Source organism: Mytilus edulis, chromosome 7 (genome assembly GCF_963676685.1).
Source record: "Mytilus edulis chromosome 7, xbMytEdul2.2, whole genome shotgun sequence".
Taxonomy (NCBI): domain Eukaryota; kingdom Metazoa; phylum Mollusca; class Bivalvia; order Mytilida; family Mytilidae; genus Mytilus; species Mytilus edulis.
Genome location: NC_092350.1, coordinates 61170814 through 61195166, shown reverse-complemented (window position 1 = coordinate 61195166; position 24353 = coordinate 61170814). Strand labels below are relative to the sequence as shown.

The following is a 24353-nucleotide window of genomic DNA, read 5'->3' as shown; positions in this document are numbered from 1 at the left end:
TGGAATTTAGTGGTTGTCATTTGTTGCTGTACGTGTTAACTATTTGTTTATTTAGTTCATCATTTTGTACATAAATTAGGCTGTAAATTTTCTGATTTTAATTGTTTTACATTTGTCATTTTCAGGTCTGTTACATGTATGGCTGACTATGTGATATATTTGGCTTTGTTCATTCTTGGAGGCTGTACAGACTGGCTTATATTTTGTAATCTCTGTGTTATTTGGTCATTTGTGGAGAGTTGTCTCATTGGCAATCATTAAAACTTCTACCTTTTTATAGTATAAACCAAGAGAACAATAAAAATCAGTCCATTAATTAAAGAAAAACAGATAAACAGTATAATAATAAATATACCACATGTTGTGTAACTTACGAAATATAGATCATATCTTAGTTTAGCTTTACAATAAATTATATTCATCTTATATTTGAAATTTATATTACACCTATTAATATTGCCTTGGCTATTGTGGAGATGAATTTTAATACCATTATTTTTGTACCTTAAATCTATCATATCTACATAATAATCCTTAGTGATTAAAGGTAAACTGCTCAGGTGAGTAAATACCTGTCCTCACCTGACAGAATAAGTCTGCTTTTGTCAAAATATAATCAATTTCATTTTGAAATAGGTATTAATTTCATCTGAAATTCTTTAGTTGACGCTGTGAAACTAAGAAAATCTCTGTGTTGTCTGGTGAAAAGCTGTCTTCTTTCCATACAAAAGTTTACTGACTTTAAGAAAATATTTTGTTTTTTGTAACCATAAAGTTGTTTACAAAATACCTACAAAGGGCTTAGCATTTATTTACAAAACGTTTGAAATTCAAGTGCAAATTATCATGAATAAATTTGTTCACTGTATTTTAAGATCACTGCATAAAAGGTCATAAAAGAATTTAAAGATTCATCTTTATATAATTGTATTCCACCCAACTCTCAAAACTATTTTATGTTATTAAATATTGACTTTAGCGATCATGAGTATATTATAATACTCAAGAGTATATTATAATACTCAAGAGTATATTATAATACTCAAGAGTATATTATAATACTCAAGAAGGTACAATATACATATACCTCGTACAAAATACATTCTAATTTGTTTCTCAATTTAAATTTGTTTTTCAGACAACATACATACAGTACCTTAGCAGACATTGTACAAAACTGGGATACAATACAAGAAGACAAAAGACAGGGATAAAGTACAAAAAGAGTATACCGGTAGTCATAAACTAACAAGAGGCTCCAAAAAGCCAGTATTGCTGGTCAAACAGGATTTATATAGTTCTTGCTTTTTAATTGTGATTATCAGTGTTTGCTTAAAAATGCCACTTAAAAAATCTTTGTTTTGGTCATATTTGCTTCAAAATTAAATAAACATTGACTGCAATCTCACTGCTAATAGATTTTAAATTTTTTATCATATTTATACTGTAAGTTTTGTTCTAATTTTAGCAACAGCAGCCATGTTTGTTGATAGATAAATCAGTTATATATCAATTACAACTTATAAACTATGTTCAGTAGTTGTTGTTTGATGATGTGGTTCATAAGTGATTTCTCTTTTTTTATATAGATTTATTAGACTGTTGGTTTTCATGTTTGAATTGTTTTACACTAGTAATTTTTGGACCCTTTATAGCTTGCTCTGTGTTGAAGACCTTACCTTGACCTGTAAGGGTTGACTGTTATAAATTGCGACAAGCATGAAGAGTTGTCTTATTGGCACTCATACCATATCTTCTTAGATCTAGATACCCTAAGGAACATTTAGTTAAAGTTTGAAGGTATTCTTGAGATAGTTTACGATGATGACAGCAAGGAGAGATGCTGACAGACAACAAGCGATGGCATAAGCTTACATGGCCCTCTGGGCCAGGTGAGCTAAAAAGGACAAAAAGTATAACCAAAGTTAGACAAGCAATCACAGAATGATTTTACAATACAGCATATTTCCCCAAAAACAAGAAGAACAAGAATATGTTCATAGTACACGGATGCCCCATCCACACTACACTTTCTATGTTCAGTGGACCACAAAACTGGGGTAAAATCTCATTAAAATATGAAAGATCATATCATAGGGAACATGTGTACTATGTAAATTTCAAGTTGATCGAACTTCAACTTCATCAAAAACTACCTCAACCAAAAACTTTAACCTGGAGCAGGACAGATGGATGGATAAACGGACGAAAGAACAGGCTGATGCACAGACTAGAAACATAATGCCCATAAATGGGGCATATAAAATTACAAAAAAATACAAATATTAAAGTACAATTAAACATAATGGGTCAGGTAGCCCTGAGTACTTCTGGTCCATTTTAATAAATCAATTGCAATTTAAGAATCTTACACACATGCAGAAAAGAAGAAAATAACAAATTTTAAGAAAAGATATTTTAAAGTACTTGTATGTATAAAATCATAAACAATTTATTTTGTCCATGAATTTTATTTCTTAAAATTTCTAGAATGATTGATGCTACTTTAATATTTATTGTTTCGTAAAAAAAAAATTCGTTCAAAAATGTTGTGACATAACTTTGTGCATTGAACATAAAGTAGAGTGGTTTTTTACATGTACTTTTTGTTTACATTTTCATCAAGATCAATATATATTCTCGAGGTTAACATTTATATGTATTCAGATCTTTAAAAGGATACAAATAAAAACATTTCTCAACTTTACGTAAATATTTGAAGGACATAAATACTTCAAGATTGAATAGATATAAATTAAATCGAACTGCAATTATTATTTAAAAAAATATCTCATGCTTATATCCTAACTACCATTCAGATTTTAAAGTTAAATTAAATGAACTCGTCGACTCAATTTTACACAATCTACCTAAACGATTTCTTGCTTTGTATAATAGCATTTAATCTCTCATAATAAAGTTATTTCAATAGAATATATAACTTTTGTCAGACATAAGTATTTAAATGTATGTGTGCTTATTTAATAGTTGTGTATTGAAAATTGTTTACTCATGGAATTTCATTGTTGTACAAAGCAAATAAAGCGGGCAAAAGAAAGCTAATTACAAAATTTTGAAAAGAACCATGAATAGTATACTTTTGGAGTCAAATTGTATTCTTCCATATATTGTATCCGTTCTAAAATACCACATGTTATTTAACATAACGGAGTTTAATATATTTAATACAGAGTTTAAATATATATTACAGGGTTTAATATATATTTGGATGCACTTCAATGAACTGAAAAAACAGATAGAAAATTTCAAATCAAGATTTCACGTTAAATTATTTTTATAGAAAATGTTTGAATGAAAATTTCTCATTGAAAAAGTGTTGTGTATGAAACTTGCTGAATTAAATGAAAAGAACTCATTGAAGTTATGCAGTAACCCTGCTGAAATTACCTTCTATTGAAAATACATTGCAAATGTACTTAAGGATGTCTGCTTGTCATGTTTTGGAATTTTGTCAGATTTTTGGAATCCTCTGGTTTTATCCATTTGAATGCCTTAAAAAAATTTCCCCATGAACCCCCATTTTTCTTTTTATAAATCATTTTACCTGTATAATTATAAGTCATTTGTAAAAGTCTTATAAAATTTTATTTATTTTTTAATAGTATTTAAGAACTTTAACTGGTCAATGATAAAGCTATGAAAAATCAAGAGAGAACATTTTCCCGCCAAAATTACAATGGCTATAATATCTCGAAAACAAGCACATTGACCCCTATATTATTTTTGCTTTTTTGATTCCTCAATTTATTACCTATCAATATCCCAAGAGAAAATAAATCTGGAATTCCACTGGAATCCCGGCTGGAATTTTGATGGGATTCCAAGTGGGATCCCACCTAATTCCACCGGGATAAAATTTCGGGAATCCCGCCAAAAGTCCGGGATTCCCGAAATTTTATCCCGGTGGAATTAGGTGGGATCCCACTGGGATATTGTGGGATTTTGATTGGGATCCAACTGGGATAAAATTTCGGGATTCCCGCTAAATAAGCGGGATCCCGATGTAAATGTATTGGGATAAATTTCGGGATTCCCGTAAAAGGAGCGGGATCCCGATGTAAATCCCAGTGGAAATATACTGGGATTCCCGGAAAAAAAAGCGGGATCCCAAAAATAAATACCAGCAGGATATACATGCACCAATTTAAATTGCACTGCCACTGGGAATCCTGGGTTATTTATGCAAAAGGATACATGTCATGTTTTCCTTTCTGTTAATCAATTTGCTGTCTCTGTACTTCCAACAAGAATTGCTGAGTAAATTATGGTAACTGGAATATCTGCATGCAATCTGTTTCGTTGGAAGCTCCATTTAAAAAGATCAGTATATCCCCTAAAAGTATCAAAAAAATCCACAAAGAATCATTTGTTCAATACGTTTTGAAGCAACAAATTCAATAGAAATATTATTGCATGTTTAATGTTTATAGAATACAGTAGATTGGAAGCTAGTCCAAATAATTATGAAGTCTTGGAAGGTTATTTTAATTTTTTGGCAAATTAATTACCTTCCCCCTTTTTTTATCCCCTGACGATAAATAACTATAGCGACTTATTATTTTCACCAAATAAACATACACACAACTGAATTAAATTTTGACATACCTATTATTTATGCCTGTTATGTGACAAGTTAACAAGTTTATTCATTGTATATGTTAAAAATAAATATATTTTCAGTTTATGCTTTCAGACTTTCTGATGTTGATTTGCTCAGATAAAAACCATACAAATCATAGTTCCTCAATAAATTATTTTTATAATCATTATATGCACATATACACATGTTAAATTAAATTATTAATGCACTTATCTGAAAACATCTTCATCTTCGTCCTGTCCATAATTCAGCGTAAAAAATTTTGATGACGTTTTTACCAGTACACAAACGTCGACGTGACAATCTCGCCCCAAATTATATCGGCCAAGTTGATCTGTCTCCGTAACGGTATTATAAATAAATTAAGGGTATCGCATAAAAGTATTAATTACTGGCCAGTTTTTACTAAATATAAGAAAATTATACTTTATTAATCGGCACATGGTGCATGCGGATAAGATAGTGGCCGCATTATTTAGGACAGTAGTCAGTATTTTGTAGGGTCGAACTGTCCCGCGGCAGTACAGTTGAAAACAAAGCACGTGGTTATGATTTTTTACAGTTTACATAAGTTGAGAAATCAAACTTTTACGATGTCGATCATTATCTTATCATTGATGCCGGACGACAACTAATAGAAACGCACTTATGGGAACTTGGGGAACAACAGAAACGCTCAAGATTTTCTGGCAAAACAGTCGTTGACATTTCTCGGACGCCCTGCCATTTTTATCGCGAAAATCTCGGCATTTTTCTGACTTATTAATATCTGTCAAACTGAATATTAAGTGACACTTAAATGTGATTGGCTTCAACTGACAGCTTTGGTGTCATACGCATTGTTAATTAACACCAATAACCTGTACTTGATGTTATCAGAGACATATAAAAATAAAATTAAAAATGGAAGTGGGGAATGTGTCAAAGAGACAACAACCCGACCACAGAAACACTTACATATTTTCAACAACATAATATATGGTTCATACAATTTCCCGTTTTAACTAGACTGGGATCCCAGCTTCAGACAGTCATCCCGATTGGGATCCCGGCTTTAAACAGTTCCGATTGGGATCCCAGCTTCAGACAGTTACCCCGATTGGGATCCCAGTGTCCGATATTTATCCCGTTTCATCTTGACTGGAATCCCGGCTTCAGACAGTTATCCCGAATGGGATCCCAGTTTCAGATATTTATCCCGAATGGGATCCCGCCTCCAGATGCTTATCCCGGCTTATCCCGACAATTTCACCGGGATTGCATTGGGATCCCGATGGATCCCGTTTTTGTTTTCTCTTGGGATATACTAGTTTTAAGAAAAGTTATTTATTTCGAAACTGAGCAGCGAACATCCTTAAAGTAGTGAATAAACTGTCTTTAATATACATGATATATGAAAAGATAGTATTTTTGGAGGTTGAGACTACACAAGACATTTAGGAAACTTCATGTAACAGTCATTTTTTATTCTGGTGCAATTTTTAGAATACCTTTGAAATTTACTGTATTATGAAAATATTGATTACAGATTACATTAGTTGATTATCAAGATTTCAAGATTTTATTTGAAGTTCACTTGCATGTTTTGTTTGTTAAGTTTCATATTTGATACATGTACTATGAATTGATATTTGTTTTTAGGATACCAATATTTCAGGGATATATAGGATAACCACAAATTTGATTGTCAAACAAAGTATAATTTTTCAAAAGACACTAGACATGTTAGAAAAATCCACAAAATCAAATATCCACATAAAATTCAATAAAATTTTTACTCAATTTACAAAAATATATGAATCCACAGTAAATAGTTATCAAAGGTACCAGGACTACAATTTAGTACGCCAGACGCGTGTTTCGTCTACATAAGACTCATCAGTGACGCTCATATCAAAATATTAATGAAGCCAAACAAGTACAAAGTTGAAGACCATTGTGGATCCAAAATTCCAAAAAGTTGTGCCAAATACAGCTAAGGTAATCTATGCCTGGGATAAGAAAATCCTTAATTTTTCGTAAAATTAAAAGTTTTGTAAACAGGAAATTCATACAAATGACCACATTATTGATATTCATGTCAACACCGAAGTAAGTAATTGCAAAATGTAAGAACTAAAAACAATACTCCAGTTACTACATCTTATTATGCGTAATATATAAAATAATTAAAGAAATGATGAATGATTGACATTGAGACTTCTGTCTGCCCCAGATTCAGCAGAGACCAAAGGCTGGGGATGTAAACAACCATATAGGTCAATTTTAACACTTTGATAGGTAATAAGCTATAAATTACTGAAATATTACAAATGGTATACCCATGGTATGTGTCCACTCAGACTTTTTAGCAGATTCAAATTCAAATGATATGTTCAAAATACCATGAGTTATCTCCCTTTAAAACCTACCTCTGAAACAATATCTGCTACATCCATTTTGGTATAAAACTTTACAACCTCATCTGTTAAATAAAAGAAATTATATATTATTTAGCTCTCTCTATATCATTACTTTACTATTCTACTATCATGACTATTCTCTTACTAAAACAAATTTTTGGACAAGTCATACCACAATGCATAACTTAACTTTTAGTTCGGTACCAACTTTAAGGGTTAATGTTCTTGAATAATCAAATAGCATAAAAGAAAAGCTTACATGATAATAAAACTACATTTTCATAAGTCTTACAGTTTTAAGTGTTTCGGGGTTTCTTTCCGTCTCATTGATCATGTTGATGTATACCTTACATTTCCTATTATTAATGCTTAAAATTAAGTGACATTCAATCACTTGATGAAATAACCACCACCTACAGCTGTAATTTTGAAAGTCATTGGCCTGGAGTCAAAAGAGGGATGAAAGATACCAGAGGGATAGTCAAACTCATAGATTGAAAATAAACTGACAACACCATGGCTAAAATAAAAAGAAGAACAGACAAATAATAGTACAGAAGACACAACATAGAAAACTAAAGACTTAACAACACGAACCCCACCAAAAACTAGGGGTGATCTCAGGTCCTCAGGAAGGGTAAGCAGTTTCTGCTTAAAATGTGGCTTATGTTCTAAAAATCTGGTAAATAGTCTAATTCGGTAGGTCACATTTATGAAAAGGGAACGGTATTGTAGGAACATATCGGATGTCATTGATCTGTGAAACGGTTATTTCATAACGGTCAACCAACTCGTGACCAAATGCAACCAACAGATACAGTAAAATATATTTGCTTGCTTACTTCTAGAAGTAGACTATTATGGAGAGACTAGATTGTGTGCTAAAATGTACCTCTTATTTTTTTTTTAAATTTAGTCTTCTTTAAATATGAAAGTTGGTTTAAGCATTGAAAAATTGGATGTTTCATTTTATGACATACATTTGAAGCTCTAGATATGTAAACTGTAGTTATGAATGCTTGAAAACTTGTTAAACCCTCCAATTTGTCCTTGTCTGCATCTAAATCAGATTGTTTGCCTTTAATTGGTACTCAATTGGATATCCAATGAAGACATGTACTGGTATTCAGGCCATTCATTAGGAGGTGGTACCCGGTACTTTTATCCTCCTATGCTATTGACAAGTACCGCCTAAATGTAGAAATTTTTATATAAGATATTCATGGAAAAATTGAAAAGTACCACCTAGAAACATGGAAAGTACCAGTCAATATGAAAGATAATGAAACCCCTGGGTATTAATCAAACAAGAACCAATCCTATGAAGGAGACCATATGTATTCATTTTATATTTGTGATTTCGGGGCATTTTATAGCTGACTATTATGCGATATGGGCCCTATGGTGACTTTAGATAACTGTTAATGTCAGTGTGTCATTAATGATCACTTGTGGAGAGTTGTCTTATTGGCAACGGTACCACATCTTCTTATTTATACACATGCCACATCTCTAAAATGCATACAAATGCACATGCATGACATGTTTTACACCCAAGAATGAGTCTTTATTCAGTAAACTATAATACAATTATTGATGGTATATTTTAATGGTCTCTCAACATGCTCAAAAGTGTAGGTAAACAGTCAGTAGCTATAAACTTTCTTTTGTTTGCATATATATATTCTAAAATAAGAACTACACATGATGCTTCGACTCATAACAAATAACATGTAGATGTCGTTTCAAATTTACAATAAGTGGCAACAGGTTGTAACACAGATAATAAAAGGTTTAAAAAGAATTAATAATCTGATAATAGTTTTGCAGGACAAAATAAGATATGAGTATACTTTGTTTATAAATAGGTATTTAATTTGATAATTTAGTAGATTAAATCCAATGAAGGAATTTATATTTTATTACAAGATGTTATATCATGTCTACTTTATCATTCTAAATATTCTACAAGCTAATGTTGAAGATTGAAATAATTGGAATAATTTAGAACCAAGTTAGCCAGGAAATAAAATGCAACCAAACTGCATATCTTGCACAAATGACTAGTGTTCTATTTTAATTTAAAAATCATTGTCTTGCAAGTACTGAATAAAGCATTGCTACATCCATTGATATCTGTACGAACATACCGGCTAACTTAAATTCAACGCTCCATCAGCGATCCAAGTGCATGAGAACCTAATGTTCCTCAAAAATATTATCATAATTAGTTTAAACATATTTATTTAGAGTGGATTGGGATACAAGTTTTGCAACTTATATTAATCCCTTTCCACTTTGCAGGTGTGAGTGCTGCCTTGTAGCGGCATTGGCCTGCTCTTTTTCAATATCTTTCTACAAGGGTGTCTTTAATGTGTAAGAGATATGACTCTCTCTTAACACGGGTCAGCCATTAATTGTCCCCCTTCCAACAGACTATCATTGTTTCCTCAAGACTATACTCCCAAATGGTGTCAAGGGAGAGCCGAAAATTCAGTCCCTGAAATTTTCGTCTGGAAAGGGAATCAAACTAGGAACTTTCGTGTTAGTATGTTAGTAGTCCGATGCACTAACCACTTCACCACTGCTCTACTTGACATACTAAATAATACCCTATTTACTCATTTTAATGCATGTTTTGAGACTGTAGGTACATGTATATACATAATTAAGTCTTGATTCTCGGACAGCCAAGGACAATCTTTAACTGTAATTCTGACATTTCAAATGCAAATGAACAATAAAAATTAGACTGAGATTGCTTCTCAATCCTTTAGAAAATCTTGAGAAAATTTATTAAAATATTAAATGGCATATCAAGTTACACCTTTGTTGTATATTCAAAGGTCTTTATAAATCTTGAGTTACTTTTTAAATGATCTCGCAAAAAACATAAAGGATTATATCATATGTCTTATTCATCAAGTCGTTTACATACGTTTTGTACATTTTGTATATATTTATGCAATTTCTATCCTATACACCTCAACACAATAAAATGACACTCTGGAAATGTTGTAATATTACACAACTTTTTCAAACCAGTTGAAGCTATATATGGGGTCTTGTTCAAATAATATGTACTGCATCACACTTTTCATAAAGACAAATATTTTACCATGAATTCATGAACACATCAAACATTACATTTTTTTAATTACTTTAATTTCTCTCATTAAAATTGCCATGTAGACTATCAAAATCTGAAAATGTTCTCTTTCCAATCTTTCTTCCTTGTTTCATGTTGTTTAGCTCACTTTCGATGACCGTTGTTTTTGGCGATCTTTGACTTAAACAGGGAGACAGCTAAATGACTGTTTTTCCCGGTGTATTGAAATTTACAGAATAAAGCAACAGGTAAAATTTCTAAATGAGATTCAAATTCCAATAAGGATTAGCATTAATTTACATATTACATCAAAAACAATTTAATGTTATACTTTATTTATGCATTTAATTATATAAATGTGCTTTAACCTTGTTTAATCCATAAACAATTATAAGTAATTTGAAGTAGTCAGCTCCTTAAAAATTGTGTACACAAATAAAAACACTGCATGAGGCTATAATTTGTTTGTTTTTTGGTTTTTTAATGAAAAGTTAAATAAAAGTAAATTATTTAATAAATCTATTTTTTAAACAATTTTCATTTGTGATCAATACTACACAAATGAATACGGGATCACGTACCGTATTGTAAATACTTTTAATTAACTTATCCATGTGTAAATTTGCAAAATTGAAAATCAATATTATTTTGATAACAAGATGTGAAAATGGGTGATTAAACAATTGAAATCAATAAAGGTAATTAGTAACTCATGTTGTCTTACCTGTAAAGGTGTTTTAATCGCATATGGTTCAACACCTTATCAAATTACAGGTGAAAATAAAATTTGCTGCACGCACCTTTAATGTATCCAAGTGATACAATAATTTGCAATATAAAAACTAAAAATATATAAATTACTATTGTAAAGTACACCGAGTCGTGTATCACATTTGTACGCTTTGAAAATCTTAAGTATGGATCACTAATGTCAAATTATTTTCCCATTGAAGTTATCGCCATAGAGAATGTAAACAAAAACCCATGTGATTATTTATTAAACGGCGCGAAAAACATAGTGTCAAAAATAGTACGGATCACACCGGAAATGTCGTCCGGAAAATTGGATTGGTTGATTAGTCATGTTTAACACGCGACTTGCTAATTTGTCTTCACAAATCATAAATGAATTAAAAAAAATAAGTTTTATTATCAAGTTATCAAAATCATGCAGCAATGTCGTTTTTCAATAAAAACGTATTTTCTTGTCCCAGCCACTTTAAAAAAAATATGTTTGATATTTTGCAAGTAAATTTTTGTGCAGTCAGTACATTGAATAAGATTTAACATTTTTAAGCATAGGAACCGTTTATTTTTAGAGGGATTGATAAGATAAGCCGGTGCTTGCAAAATTATGCCATTTTGTCGGCTCCAAGGAAATCGAAGCCAATCCGGCATTTGCCAGTTAATAAAAAAAAAAAAGATTTTTTTTACAAAAATGCAATTCAAAGATCCGACTATTATTTCCCAAACTAATTTAATTTAAACGTTTTTATTTATTTGGAGCTATGTGATTGATTTTGTTAGATTGTATGATGTTTATCAAATTTTATGAAATTAGATTTTTAACTCTTATATTTTCACAACATTCTGAGTTTTTAATCTTATCCAGACTGCGGCTGATTTTAGAAGTAATTTCAACCCCTGGTTTCAACCCCACGTATGTTTTGTTTTTTTATGATTTCATGTTACCAATTGGTGGCTTTATATCTTTATCTTTATATCATTTTTACAAATTCCTATTTCCGACAGTACTTGTGCTGATACATATTTTTAAACAAATATATGTTTCTCAAATATTGTAATTGTTTTCTCATTTGATTATTTGATTTATAAAAATTGGATTCTTTTATGTTGGCACTTCACATTTTCGTAGGTAACTTTTCAAAAGTAAATATTAAAATTCACTCTTTACAAAACCCGACAAAATAACGATATAAATACGAAAATGAGGTATGAGTGCAAATGAGACAATTCTCCATCCAAGTCACAATGTATAAAAAGTTAACAATTATAGGTCAAAGTACGGCATTCAAAACAGCGCTTTGACTCACACAGAAAAACAAACTATATAGGGCCCCAATTTGACTCGTGTAAAACAAAAAAAGGAAAATCATAAGTCTAACTAATATATTATATTGCGACCGGCGCTGGAAAAATAGCCACTGCAAAAATAAAACTGAACTTTGTCTCGGTATAACTATTACTGGATAGACTGGATCTAGTGATCAGCACTTCTATGTTGAATTTTAAATATCAATAGCATTGATATGGTCATAATTATAAATCAAATGTTTTCCAAACTCTGATAACCGAGATACTAATTAAGAATTTTCTATATCAGAAAAAAATTGTCAAAGCTTACCTAAGCTGTATTTGACAAATTAATCCTCTCTGAATTGTGGACGATATTGTAGATAATTGTAGACGAATTGCTCGTCAGACGTACTGATGATATATATATATATATGTGAGGCAAAATATGTCTTGTAAAAGTTCAAACGTCATCTATTCTCTCATATGTTCAAATTGTGAGGAATTCTATGTTGGAGAGACAAAAAATGAACTGCGGACTAGAATGACTTTACATAGACAGCAAACCAACCATGAAGATTTAACACTCATCAGGGCAAACGACCATTTCCATCGTTGTTCTAATGGACGATTTAAAATATTTCCATTGTATATGGTCAATCGTCAAAATGATTTTCTCCGGAGGAAGAAGGAAGAATTATTCATAAACATTCTCAACCCGGGATTAAATGATAAATGATATTCTAATTTTAACGTAACATTTTAAAGTCTTAAAATGACATTAGTAGTCTCCCTTGTATTTGTTAACGTCATACTATTGTTAACGTCAATCAATTGTTTTATTTATATACAAGTCACATTACCTGAAGATCTGCGGAAGCAGTGAAAGTACTAGTAAAAAAGTGATGCATTGAAACCGTTTTTATCTTTTAATAATTTTCTTATATATATATATATATATATATATAACTATGATCAATTAAGCTACTACAAATGGGTTGATACAAAAGGACGGAAAACAACAGAAGGACACCAACGGGTCTTAAATTTATTTAACACACCGAGAAGTTTCCTCCAGGGGCTTGGGGGGGGGGGGGGGGGCACTTCAAAAAAAATTTGGTAGGGGTGAGCAGCTGAGACATCAAGTACCCCACCCTTTTCATATATTTTTTTTTTGGTTTTTTTTTGTCTTTTTTTGTTATCAAAAATATAACTACCTTGTCATATATCAATTAACAAAAAACAGACCTATAGATATATTAGGATATTTTTCATCATCTTGTACATTAGATATATATATGTCGTGTACATTTTATTATTTTGTACAGGTTATTACTTGTACAAAAACTTTGTAAGAGTTATTACTTGTATGAAGCTATCATACAAGTTATTACTTGTAAAAATATAATTGTACCAGTAAGTACTTGTACAATTTTTGTTGAGAAAAAGATAATAACTTGAACAACACAATATCTAAATGTTTTATTCAAAAACTCCTTTCCATTGTTATTATAAATCTATATTGTGTTTTTTTTTTATGTTTTTTCAACTGGGTACACGTATATTTTTTTTAATGTTAGAAGATTACAGACGAACAAGGGACAAAGAAACATCATAAGCTAACATGACACCTTGGTCAAATCTAGCTAAACAGCGTGTTGCCACATACAGACTAATGGTGCAAAGTGACAAAGTCGTTAAAAGCAAAAATAAAATAAAACGCTTCTACTATCTATTTTCAAACATAAATCATGATAAAAAGTACCATATGTCATATTGTAAATTGAAAACAAAATTGAAGCCTAATAGATCAAATAGCCTATTTGTTTGCACAAGACAAAAAAAATCATGACATCTGGAAATACACAATAAGCCCGCTCAATCTTTTGCAATTACATGTGCCTGTCTTACAGCCACCCCGACAGCTGCAGTAAACATGGCCTTGGTCACCACTTAAAGAAAGTAATTGTACTGCTTTCATGACATTAACCTCAGTGTTCTCTGGCATGTCTAACATTGTCTCTGAAACCAATCATGATTACAATTTTTTTCCTATTTTGTATCCATTTTCGGCAATATTCAGCACAACTCCTTTAATATTTCTACAGTCCATCGGACCTCGGTCTACTCTTTGCACTGGCACTATAACATTGTCTCAAATGTCTAAATCTTTAAACCATCTTTTGGAATTTGCTGTTCTAATTAAAGGATAAAGTTCATCAACTGGACAATAATAAATAATTTCGTCTCCTTTGCGAATGAGTTTTTCAGATTTTTCTACATTCAAAACACCAGACTGTCTTAAGAAATATCTTTGAAGGGCTGTCTTTTTGTAACTCGATTTGACTTCCTTTACATTACAAATATTTTCTCATGTACCTTAGACGTGTGAATACCAAATAATTAGAAGAGTTTCGTCAAGTTAATTATTTCATCATAATATTTTTTTTCTACACTGTTTTCCATCTTTACACTTTAGTCTTGACTTTTTGAAGTTTTGCTCATATATTTGTAATACAAAAAGTACAAACATGTTCGCAGTTCATACCCTTAGGTTTTAGTCATAAAGGAAAACGATTTGTTGAGAACATCAATCTTTTGCAATTACATGTGCCTGTCTTACAGCCACCCCGACAGCTGCAGTAAACATTGCCTTGGTCACCACTTAAAGAAAGTAATTGTACTGCTTTCATGACATTAACCTCAGTATAATTTACAATTGTATTTGTACAAGTAATAACTTGTATGATGGGCTCATACAAGTATACGTAATTTCTTATATAAATTTGTACAAGTAATAACCTGTACAAAATAATAGCATGTACACGACATATATATATTATTTTGGGGGTCCCGTTCATCATCACATTCTTGTTTAGAAGTAACGCAGTCACAATAATCGCACCTTGCCATTCCAATGAATATGTCATATCTTATACACTTTTCTCTATTTGCCCCTTTTATATCTTTCATTAAGAAGAAATTTTCAATTTGAAAAGGCAATAAAAGAGGGGGAAAGGGGTTTAACTGTTATGCTGTTATGGGGCATTTTAATTCTTTGTTATCTGTTATTCTGAAAATGTATTTACTGTTAGCTGTTATTGTCTTATTCTTTGTTAGCTGTTATAGGACTATTATCTATTTTGTTATCTGTTATTGTGAGAATCTATTTGCTGTTAAATGTTGTTGAAAATTGGAATGTTAGCATTTTGACAGCCAATCTTCCGTAGAAATTGAAGATAATTGAAAATTGTGATTTGAATGGATAATAGTCTCATTGGCACGCTTACCACATCTTCTTACAATGTATATCTATTGGGGTCTTTCTACTGGTAATATTGGGTGGCCCTGTATTTGCAGAAGAATTTCAGTAACATACATCACATAAACATATTAAAATCAATTGGACCCAGGACCATTCCAGTATATATTATTATTATCCTTTGTAATAAATTCCGTTGTCTGTGAACATGTAGCATTTTGTACAAATTATAATTCACTTATTACTTGTACAATAACTTATAGTATGGATTTTGTTATAAAAAAAGCATTGGTACACCCTATAGATTTTTTTATTCAATGACCACATAATAATCTTTATGCTGTACTATTACACCACTGTCCCTGATTAGGGAAGATTGGACACCAACTAGCATGCTTAAGTTGACGCAGTCACATTCTGTATGTGCCTATTTCCAAGTCAGGAGCCTGGATTCAGTGGTTGTAGTTTGTTACTGTGTTACTAAGTTTCTCGTTCACTATTTTGTGGATAAATTAGGCAGTTAGTTTTCTCCTTTGAATTGTTTTACATTACTAAGTGGTATGGGTTTGAATAATGGTTTTGGGAATTATACAACATCTTTTTCTTTTATCATTTATATTATAAGTGCTACTCCCTCTCTTTTCATTTACATGAAAGAGAACCCTGACCACCATATTTTAAAAGCCTTTTAACTGCTTCACATGGCGAAAATTGAAACTCGGAAACCATTGATGCAAATAAAGATGTGTCTTCAGTTTCATTTTTCGACAAATACCCTTTTAAAAATCCTACAGCTTCTACAATGCTGTACCCAAATTTTCCATATTCTATGATTTCACATAAGATGCATGATTGGTGTTTCACTTGGTGTCATCCAAATTTTCACTACGTCCAATTTCTATTATACTATCAAAATTGTCACTTGAGTCAATTTCTATTATCAGAATAACCACAACTGGCATGCGTGTGTCATTTACATGTCCAGTCTCCACTGATCTGGGTATTTTTATATTTTATAAGTAAGTTTTATCATGAGGTCATTAAATAAAAAAAATATATTGTGCATCAATGTTTTTTTTTTATTACTTGTAAAGTACAAATGTATATATATTGCTTTTCAGAAATAAAAAATCTAAAAATCAAATTGATAATAAAGTGTCACTGGCTGCACTACTTTCAAAAATTAAATAAAAAAAACCTAAATCATTAAAAATTGATCCCTCAAATGCCCTAGATTAAAAATATCCGTATATCAAAAACAGAAACTAGTTATTTCGTTCAGAAAAATTCAACATCCATACTATTACTTATTGTACAAGTTACGGAAAAATCAACCAACTTGAAGGCAGAACTGCCTCAACGGCCGAAACGTCTTGTTTACACAAATTACAATTTTCTAGGTCCATATCACAAGTTATATACTAAGATCTACGAGTCATCTACTGGATTGGTCCTGGACAGATTTATTTTCATATTTCATTTACTGTTATCTGTTATTGTCCCTTTTCAATTCCTTGTTATCTGTTTTTCACCAAATCAATTCACAGTTTTGCTGTTATGGGGATCCCCCTCATAAAAGTTGTTTGGTCAGATAAACATGATAAATGTAGTAACACCCCATGGCCAGAGAGTATAATAACAGTTTCACTAAGTTAAAAATTAATGAAAACTGACTGACACAAAGATTTACATTGTCATTCCCTCTTAAACGATGCCAACACTATGGAATTTCTTTCAAAAAATGTGATCATGTATACAAACCTTTCAATGTTGATATGGTGCAAATGCCAAAAGAATGGGATTTATTGCAGCTATAACTAGCATCAGTGGAAATACCACATTGGAATAAATATAGTTTAATTGGTTTGACAAATAGCTGATGTATTTATAACTGTGGTTATCCGCATCAAAAATAAATATGGACATCTGATTAGTTGCAAATGCTTATGATATCAAGCAAGTGATAATATAGACCTAATAATATATTTAATCTGAATTTCTCACCCTTTCATATATCATGGAGCATGAAATAATGACATATTCCAGCGACTCATCCCTACCACTCATTACATAGTAAGTGGGCCGATGAAGTTTCTGAAGTATTTTTTTGTAAAGATCAATAGGAGGAATACAATAAAAAAAAACAACACAAAAATGAATTAACAAATGAAAGGAAATCGCATATACAGAGAACCGTTAAATAAGATCTGATCTGATATTCTGTAGACTTTCTTTTTTATCCCAAAGAAATAAGACAGATGTCATTTGGATTGGGATATTTTATGGTTTTCTCCGTTCGAAAACGTGGCTTGACCACTTCCTTGTCGGATAAAAAATGTTTTTATAGGAAAAACAAATAATCTATATTGGATGTACAGAAAGTGTTTTTGATAAAAAAAAATTTGGTTTGTAAATTAAAGAAACGACGGGCTTTTTATAAGTGAGCGAAAAATTCATCGACACTAAAAATCCAAAGACATCTTCACCGAAAATATAAACTTCTATTAAATAAATTACTCTGCAGCTATCATATCTAGATATTGGCCTTGAGTTTAAAATGCATGGAAGTCAAATATTTTTTTTATAGTAACAAACCCGTGTGATTCGATATTTAAATTTACCGCGATATATGTAACATGTGGCAACAACATAATTGTCAACCTGTGTTATCTCCCCTTTTCGGGTGGATCAGAAATTTATTTCAGTAGAGACTTATTACTTATTTTATGTCTCTGTTTCCACGTACCAACATGCCAGAACTAAGACCATAACGGTTTGTCAGGTTTGTATTTCTGTCTTTTTAACAAGTCTATCACTTAATATTTCTCGATTAACAAATTTTTCAATCAATCGCAGTCTTTTGTGCATACATCTTTTTATAGTTTTTTTCCATCCTGGTTGTTTTTGGATGTTCTAGCTCTGAATATAAGTTACCATAGTTATGATGATATTGAAAATGGTTTGAATACATATTCTGCATATTATTTGATTATATATATAGGACGTCAGAAACAAAGCGAAGTATTTATCAGTAGATTGATTGTACTTTCGTTTTTAAACCTTTTAAAATGTCTTCTCCGAAGATAGTATCGCTCTTTTAAATTTCGATTTGACGTTAATACACATTAGTTCTTTAACTTTGTGTTATATTTGAACTTCTATTTCTTTTGAATCGAGTGCTACTGATAAGTCTCGTACTCGCATGTAGACAAAACTCGCGTCTTGCATATCAAAGGAGTAGGTTAAGTAAGACCCATTTTTTGGCCCAAAAATATAGCAGTTTTACAAAATTGTTAAAATGTAAGCTTTTAGTTATTTATTCGAAATTAAGTAGAATGCTTCTGCTACATAAATATGAGCTGTATTTGACAATACAATGCACATATATCGGGTACTAGCATCATTAAGTCATGCTAAATTACTGAAATCTCCACAATTTTAGCATTTTAGTTAAACGGTTTCCGTCTTAAATGAAAGTGGCCGCATTTGTGTTCATTCTTAGTATTGAAATCACGTAAGTTAATTTGTATATTTGATGATAATTACATAACATGTATAAAGGTTGATGATGAACACGGGTGGGGCCACTTTTATTTTTGACAAAAAACATCGCTGAAATCGGCGCATTTAAATGACTAAATCAGTTAAAATCTTTCACATAAACAAATTGAATGAACTTATATAGGCACTTGAGTGTTAAAAAAGTGTCCAAAATCTTTCGTCCGATGAACCTGAAATTTGAGGCCAAAATCGGCCCTTACCAGACCTACTCCTTATAAGCCTTATATATCTTTGATGAGGGTTTAACGGCAGTTATCTTTCACAAGATTCGAGGCAGCATGAGTGTGTATCTTGCATATCTCCCAAGAATAAAAAATATTGATGATACGAAAGGAGTTTAACGAACTCTAAACGGACCGATGGAATGGTCTGTTTTATTTCAGTTTTTGTATTCATCTAATATTTGTCTAACGTAAATAAAGGCAACAGAAGTATAGCGCAGTTGAGAGAAAACAAATACGGGTTAAAAACTTAAACCGAGGGAAACACATCAACTTTTAGAGGAAAAAACGAAACAACAGAAACAACTGAAACACTAAAGTGCAAACAAAAACGGCAATGTAACATCATGTCAAAAATCTTCTCGTTATTGAAAAAAAAGTAAAATCGCAAAAATACTGAACTCCGAGGAAAATTCAAAACGGAAAGTCCCTAATCAAATGGCAAAATCAAAAGATCAAACACATCAAACGAATGGATAGGACTGCAAATATTTGAACTTTCACATCGGACTGATGGATATCTGATAAATTAATGTCATAAGTATGTCTTTAGGAATGATTAAATAGAAACAAAATGATATGAGGTACATGTAGCTATATATAAGAATAAAATAAGCTAAACAAATATTTCCTCCATGTTTTTATTTTTATATTTCTATCACCGACTCCATTCAATATTAAAAAGGTATTTTATTTTCTCCATAGTAAATTTAATGGACATGGCAACAACATACGTTGTTTTGTAGACGACATTAGTAATCATATGATATTTACACATATCCTCCTTTTGAAAGTATTGTATATAGCTTCCATTGTTTTTGACAATTCATATTTTCAAGTTTTAGTCCTCTTATGTTTGATGCGTTTCCAGGATTTGTTTTTTTCTCTATCGATTTATCGTCGTTGGGCTTCTAAAATGTTGTAAATTACATTTTTTTGAAGAAAAAAATATCTCAAAAACAGGCTTTGAAAATTTTGGCAAAATGCATGCTTCCAAAATGTCGTGTGGAAACTTGAACATTTTTGTAAATAGCAGTGAAATAAAAACTTTGACATTTCTGGATTATCCAAGAATTTAAATTAATTTTCACAGAAATAAAGAAATGTACAATTATTTTTTCCCAAAGCCATTCTACAACGATTTTCAAGTTTTCAAACAACATTTCGGAAGCAAACTTTATAAACAACTGACATTGGCAATTTTGTAATATGTCTTATTTCACCCATCTTGATCGGTCTACCTGTATGCTATTTTGTAATACCAAAGATTTCCTCCCGCCCAGACCATTGGTTTCAAAAAGTATTTTTAGCCAAAAAAGTCATATACGACATTGTAGAAGCCCAGCGACGTTATGAATTTTGGATAGCGGTATACTACTGTTGCCTTTATTTAATAAGAGTTTGCAATCAATCAAACATATTTTATGTGTACAGTGTAAAAATCCAACTAGACGAAAACTTTTGTATCACTACAAAATGTATTAATAAATGCAATAGTAGTGCACCGATGTTCAAATCTCGTAAATATAATAAAAGAGGGATGTGGTATGATTGCAAATGAAACAACTCTTTACAAAAGACCAAATAAAACAGAAATTAACAAATGTAGCATGCATACATAGGTCACCGTACGGCCGTCTACACTAATCAAAGACCACATAGTTATTTATTAAAGACACAGAAATAACAAAAGTAAAACCGAAACCGGGAAATTCGAATGAACTCCAAAAAAGTGAGACCGGTTAGTTGATAGAGTTTACATCGTGCTATGTATGCACCGCATGCCAGGTGAATTCATAATCGGTAACAATTTCAAAGTTGATTATGAACACAATCGGTAAGTTTATGATTGTCCCTCTGGTACTTTTCGTCCCTCTTTTACAGATTAGACTAAGATCACAAACCATGTCGATTGTGAGACACCTACACATCGCATAGAACAACAAATTAGTGATGGTTACGTCACATGAGTAGTACCGATTTCAGTCGTTGTTTCTTATAACTCTGTTGGAGTAGTTATTGTTTAAGATGCACACTGCTGTTAATGATGTCCGTATAGTATAAAATCCATTAGATTGAGCAGATGGAATGTTACTGTAATGAACATGAACAGAAAACATATTGCCAATTATTAAGAAAAAAAGTCCCTTTTTTTTAATCTTTAGCGATAAAGCCTTTAAAGGGGTCAAACTAGCGGATCGAAAATAAACTGACAACGCATGGCTACAAAAGAATAAGACAAACCGAAAAATAATAGTACACAAAACTACTAAAGACTAAGCAATACGAACCCCACCAAAAACTGGGGGTGATCTCGGGTGGTCCTGATAAACTGATATCCTATACTTAAACAACCTTAGGTTAACGTACATGTACATATGAACAACAAATTATCATTTTGTTTTATCAATATATTATTCAGCACAATGTCAACCAAAATTCTATGTGGTCCTTGTGGATATGAAGACAACATTAAACATGCCAAAAAATGGTGTACTAATTGTGAAGAAGGGTTTTGCGAGGACTGTGAAAAAGTTCATAGATCTACTAAGATGTCCAGAAATCACACGCTAATATCTGTTTCAGATTATCAAAAAATTAAAGATGTTGCTATAAGCCAAACATGCGTAGGACATGGAAAGCGATACGAACTTTACTGTTCGGTACACGACAAACCTCTCTGTATTGACTGTGTTGATAAGCACAAAAATTGCTCACAGCTTGTGTCATTAGATGAAGTTGCAGCGAATGCTAAACAGTCATCTGCTCTTGCAGATTTAGAAGATACCATTAATGGAGCGTTACTAAATGTCGGTAAATTTATCAAAAACCAAGAAACGAAGGATAAAGAATTTGACAAACAAGAAAGTCTGATCAAGACAACTATACAGAAAACGCGAGAAAAACTGAACCAACATCTAGATCTTTTGGAACAAAAGTTGATTCAAGATCTTTCGACAAAAACTTTCAACTGTAAATCAGCTTACGGTAAAATGTTAAATCAGTTGAATTTAGCTAACCAAAAACTTAGTCAATTAAAAGAAGAAACGGAGACTATGAAAGAAATGGCATCAGATATACAAGTCTTCCTTGGAACGCGTGAAATTGACAAAACTGTTTCGGATGAAATACAATCTATCAAATGCATAATTAACAATACTAAGTATTTTGAAATCAATATGGAGATAGACTCTTCTATTACATCCTTACTTAACTGCGTCAATCGGCTTGGTATAATATCAGTTGAAGAAAGATATTCTGAATTAGAATTCCAAGATGTAAAACTTGATCAAGCTCAAAAACAAATATATGCATCGACAGGAAATGGTCATCGTGTGGTAGACGTAAAGCTACAACAGAGAATAAATATAAAAAGGACAGGCATGAATATATTGGTGTCTGGATGCTTGATATTACCTAGCGGAAATATTTTAATAGCAAACTTTTTAAGAGATAATGAAATAATAGAATATGATGGAAAAGGTCAGTACGTCCGATACGTTTCTTGTTCTGGTAAGCCGTACTATTTAACATTAATAGATCCTGATCGATTTGCTGTCACATATTTAGGTATGAGTAAAATAGACATTATTCATCTACGCAATACACAAGTGCACAAGATAACGACCAAAAACGAGTGTCGGGGAATATCTTACCAAGATGGTCTGCTTTTTGTGGTAATGGCCGAAATAGGAATAGTTTTGTTAGATCTTTCAGGTAAAATTATAGATACACTAGCAATAGATAGCCAAAGAGTGTATACCATTACGACTGCACATGATAGGATATACTACACAAAAGAAAAAGAGAACACTATTAACTGTATGAGTCTGACAGGTCAAGAAATATGGGTGCATCAAAATAAGTCTATTACTTGGCCGAGATGTATATCTGTAGCTGACAACAAGGACTTGTTTATTATTTGTTATAAATCTAACAACCTATCTATCATAAATCAAAATGGACAGGAGAGTAAGATCCTACTGAAGGAAACAGGTGATTGGATCAAACCAAGAGCGTTATACTACAGTAACGATAGGAAAGAATTATTGATATGTAGTGACGAAGGCTGGACTGCTACAGTGTACAAAGTTATTTTAGGTTAATTTACCTCGACGTTACACTTGATTTCTATTGGATATCATATTTTATCTCATGTACAAATGCGTGATGTTGTCTGTCCTTGTGAAAAAGTATAGACTTTTTAGGCATTAGTAAAATTTCGAACTTATAAAACTTTGCTGAAAAAAAACTGAAATATGATGCTGTCAAAGAAATAACATAATTACAATTTTAAAAGTGTTCAGTGTCGGGTATTTGAATTGAAGATAATAGACTGATTGATTTATTAAACTCATATCATTATACGCTTGAATACATTCATTGAAATTAGTAGAAAATAGCATATAATAGTTTGCGTTTTATTTTTAAAACATGAATTTCAAACGTAAATTTATGGCAAGTTTACTGATGCTTTCTAAGGTTGCATTACGATTTAAAACTAAATAGTCCGTGGAGATTTATTCATAATAGTCAAAATTATTCCAATGCTATGCATAAAGTTAATAAGCTATCTTATATAGTTTATAAAATATCTTATATATAAATAGGATATCTCATATAATATTCTTTATACAATATCACTTCAAGATATCTTATTCAAAGTTAATAAGCTATCTGATAAAACTTATGATAAATCCTATATAGTTTAAAGATATCTAATAAAGTTTATGATATATCTTATAAAGTTTATGAGATATCTTATAAAGATTATGAGATATCTTTTAAAGTTTATGAGATCTCTTATAAAGTTAATAAGATAATGAGATATCTTATAAGGTATATAAGATATCTTTAAAAAAAAAGTGATATTTTATATACACGAGAATTTAGAATAAATATAAAAACGGCATTAATATCAATTCGCTTTAAACAGTTTAAGGTGGCTCGGCCCTTTAACAGTGCGCATATTTTAACGCATGTTTCTTACGACGAGTGCCTTGGGAACGGTCGTTTTTAGGGGTCTTCTCAAAAATAGCTTTGACGACCTTGGAACGCGGGCGTGTATGAAAGCACCCTTGACGATGTGAACAAATGATGCAAAACGTTCTTCAAAACAGGAAATATGTTCGATCAGAAATTC

The 24353-nt window shown here is 31.4% G+C and overlaps 2 protein-coding genes across 3 annotated transcripts in view; one reads left to right on the top strand and one right to left on the bottom strand.

The window, feature by feature from the left end:
• Nucleotides 1-11126, bottom strand: part of LOC139481936 (uncharacterized) — a 60263-nt gene extending 49137 nt beyond the window's left edge. The window contains exons 1-2 of one of the 2 annotated variants that reach the window (XM_071265513.1): nt 10857-11126; nt 7033-7085 (exon numbers count right to left, since the gene is read on the bottom strand). In XM_071265513.1, the coding sequence (XP_071121614.1) occupies nt 7033-7059 (27 nt within the window). In that variant the 5' untranslated portion in view covers nt 7060-7085; nt 10857-11126. The remainder of the gene's footprint in view (nt 1-7032; nt 7086-10856) is intronic. The other variant, XM_071265514.1, reaches the window with a different exon arrangement.
• Nucleotides 11127-18098: 6972 nt separating this feature from the next.
• LOC139481935 (uncharacterized) lies at nt 18099-23538 on the top strand. The gene is made up of 2 exons (XM_071265511.1): nt 18099-18210; nt 21633-23538. Exon 2 carries the CDS (start codon nt 21637-21639, stop codon nt 23314-23316), a length of 1680 nt encoding a protein of 559 aa, XP_071121612.1. The 5' UTR covers nt 18099-18210; nt 21633-21636; the 3' UTR covers nt 23317-23538.
• The last annotated feature ends 815 nt before the right edge of the window (nt 23539-24353 follow it).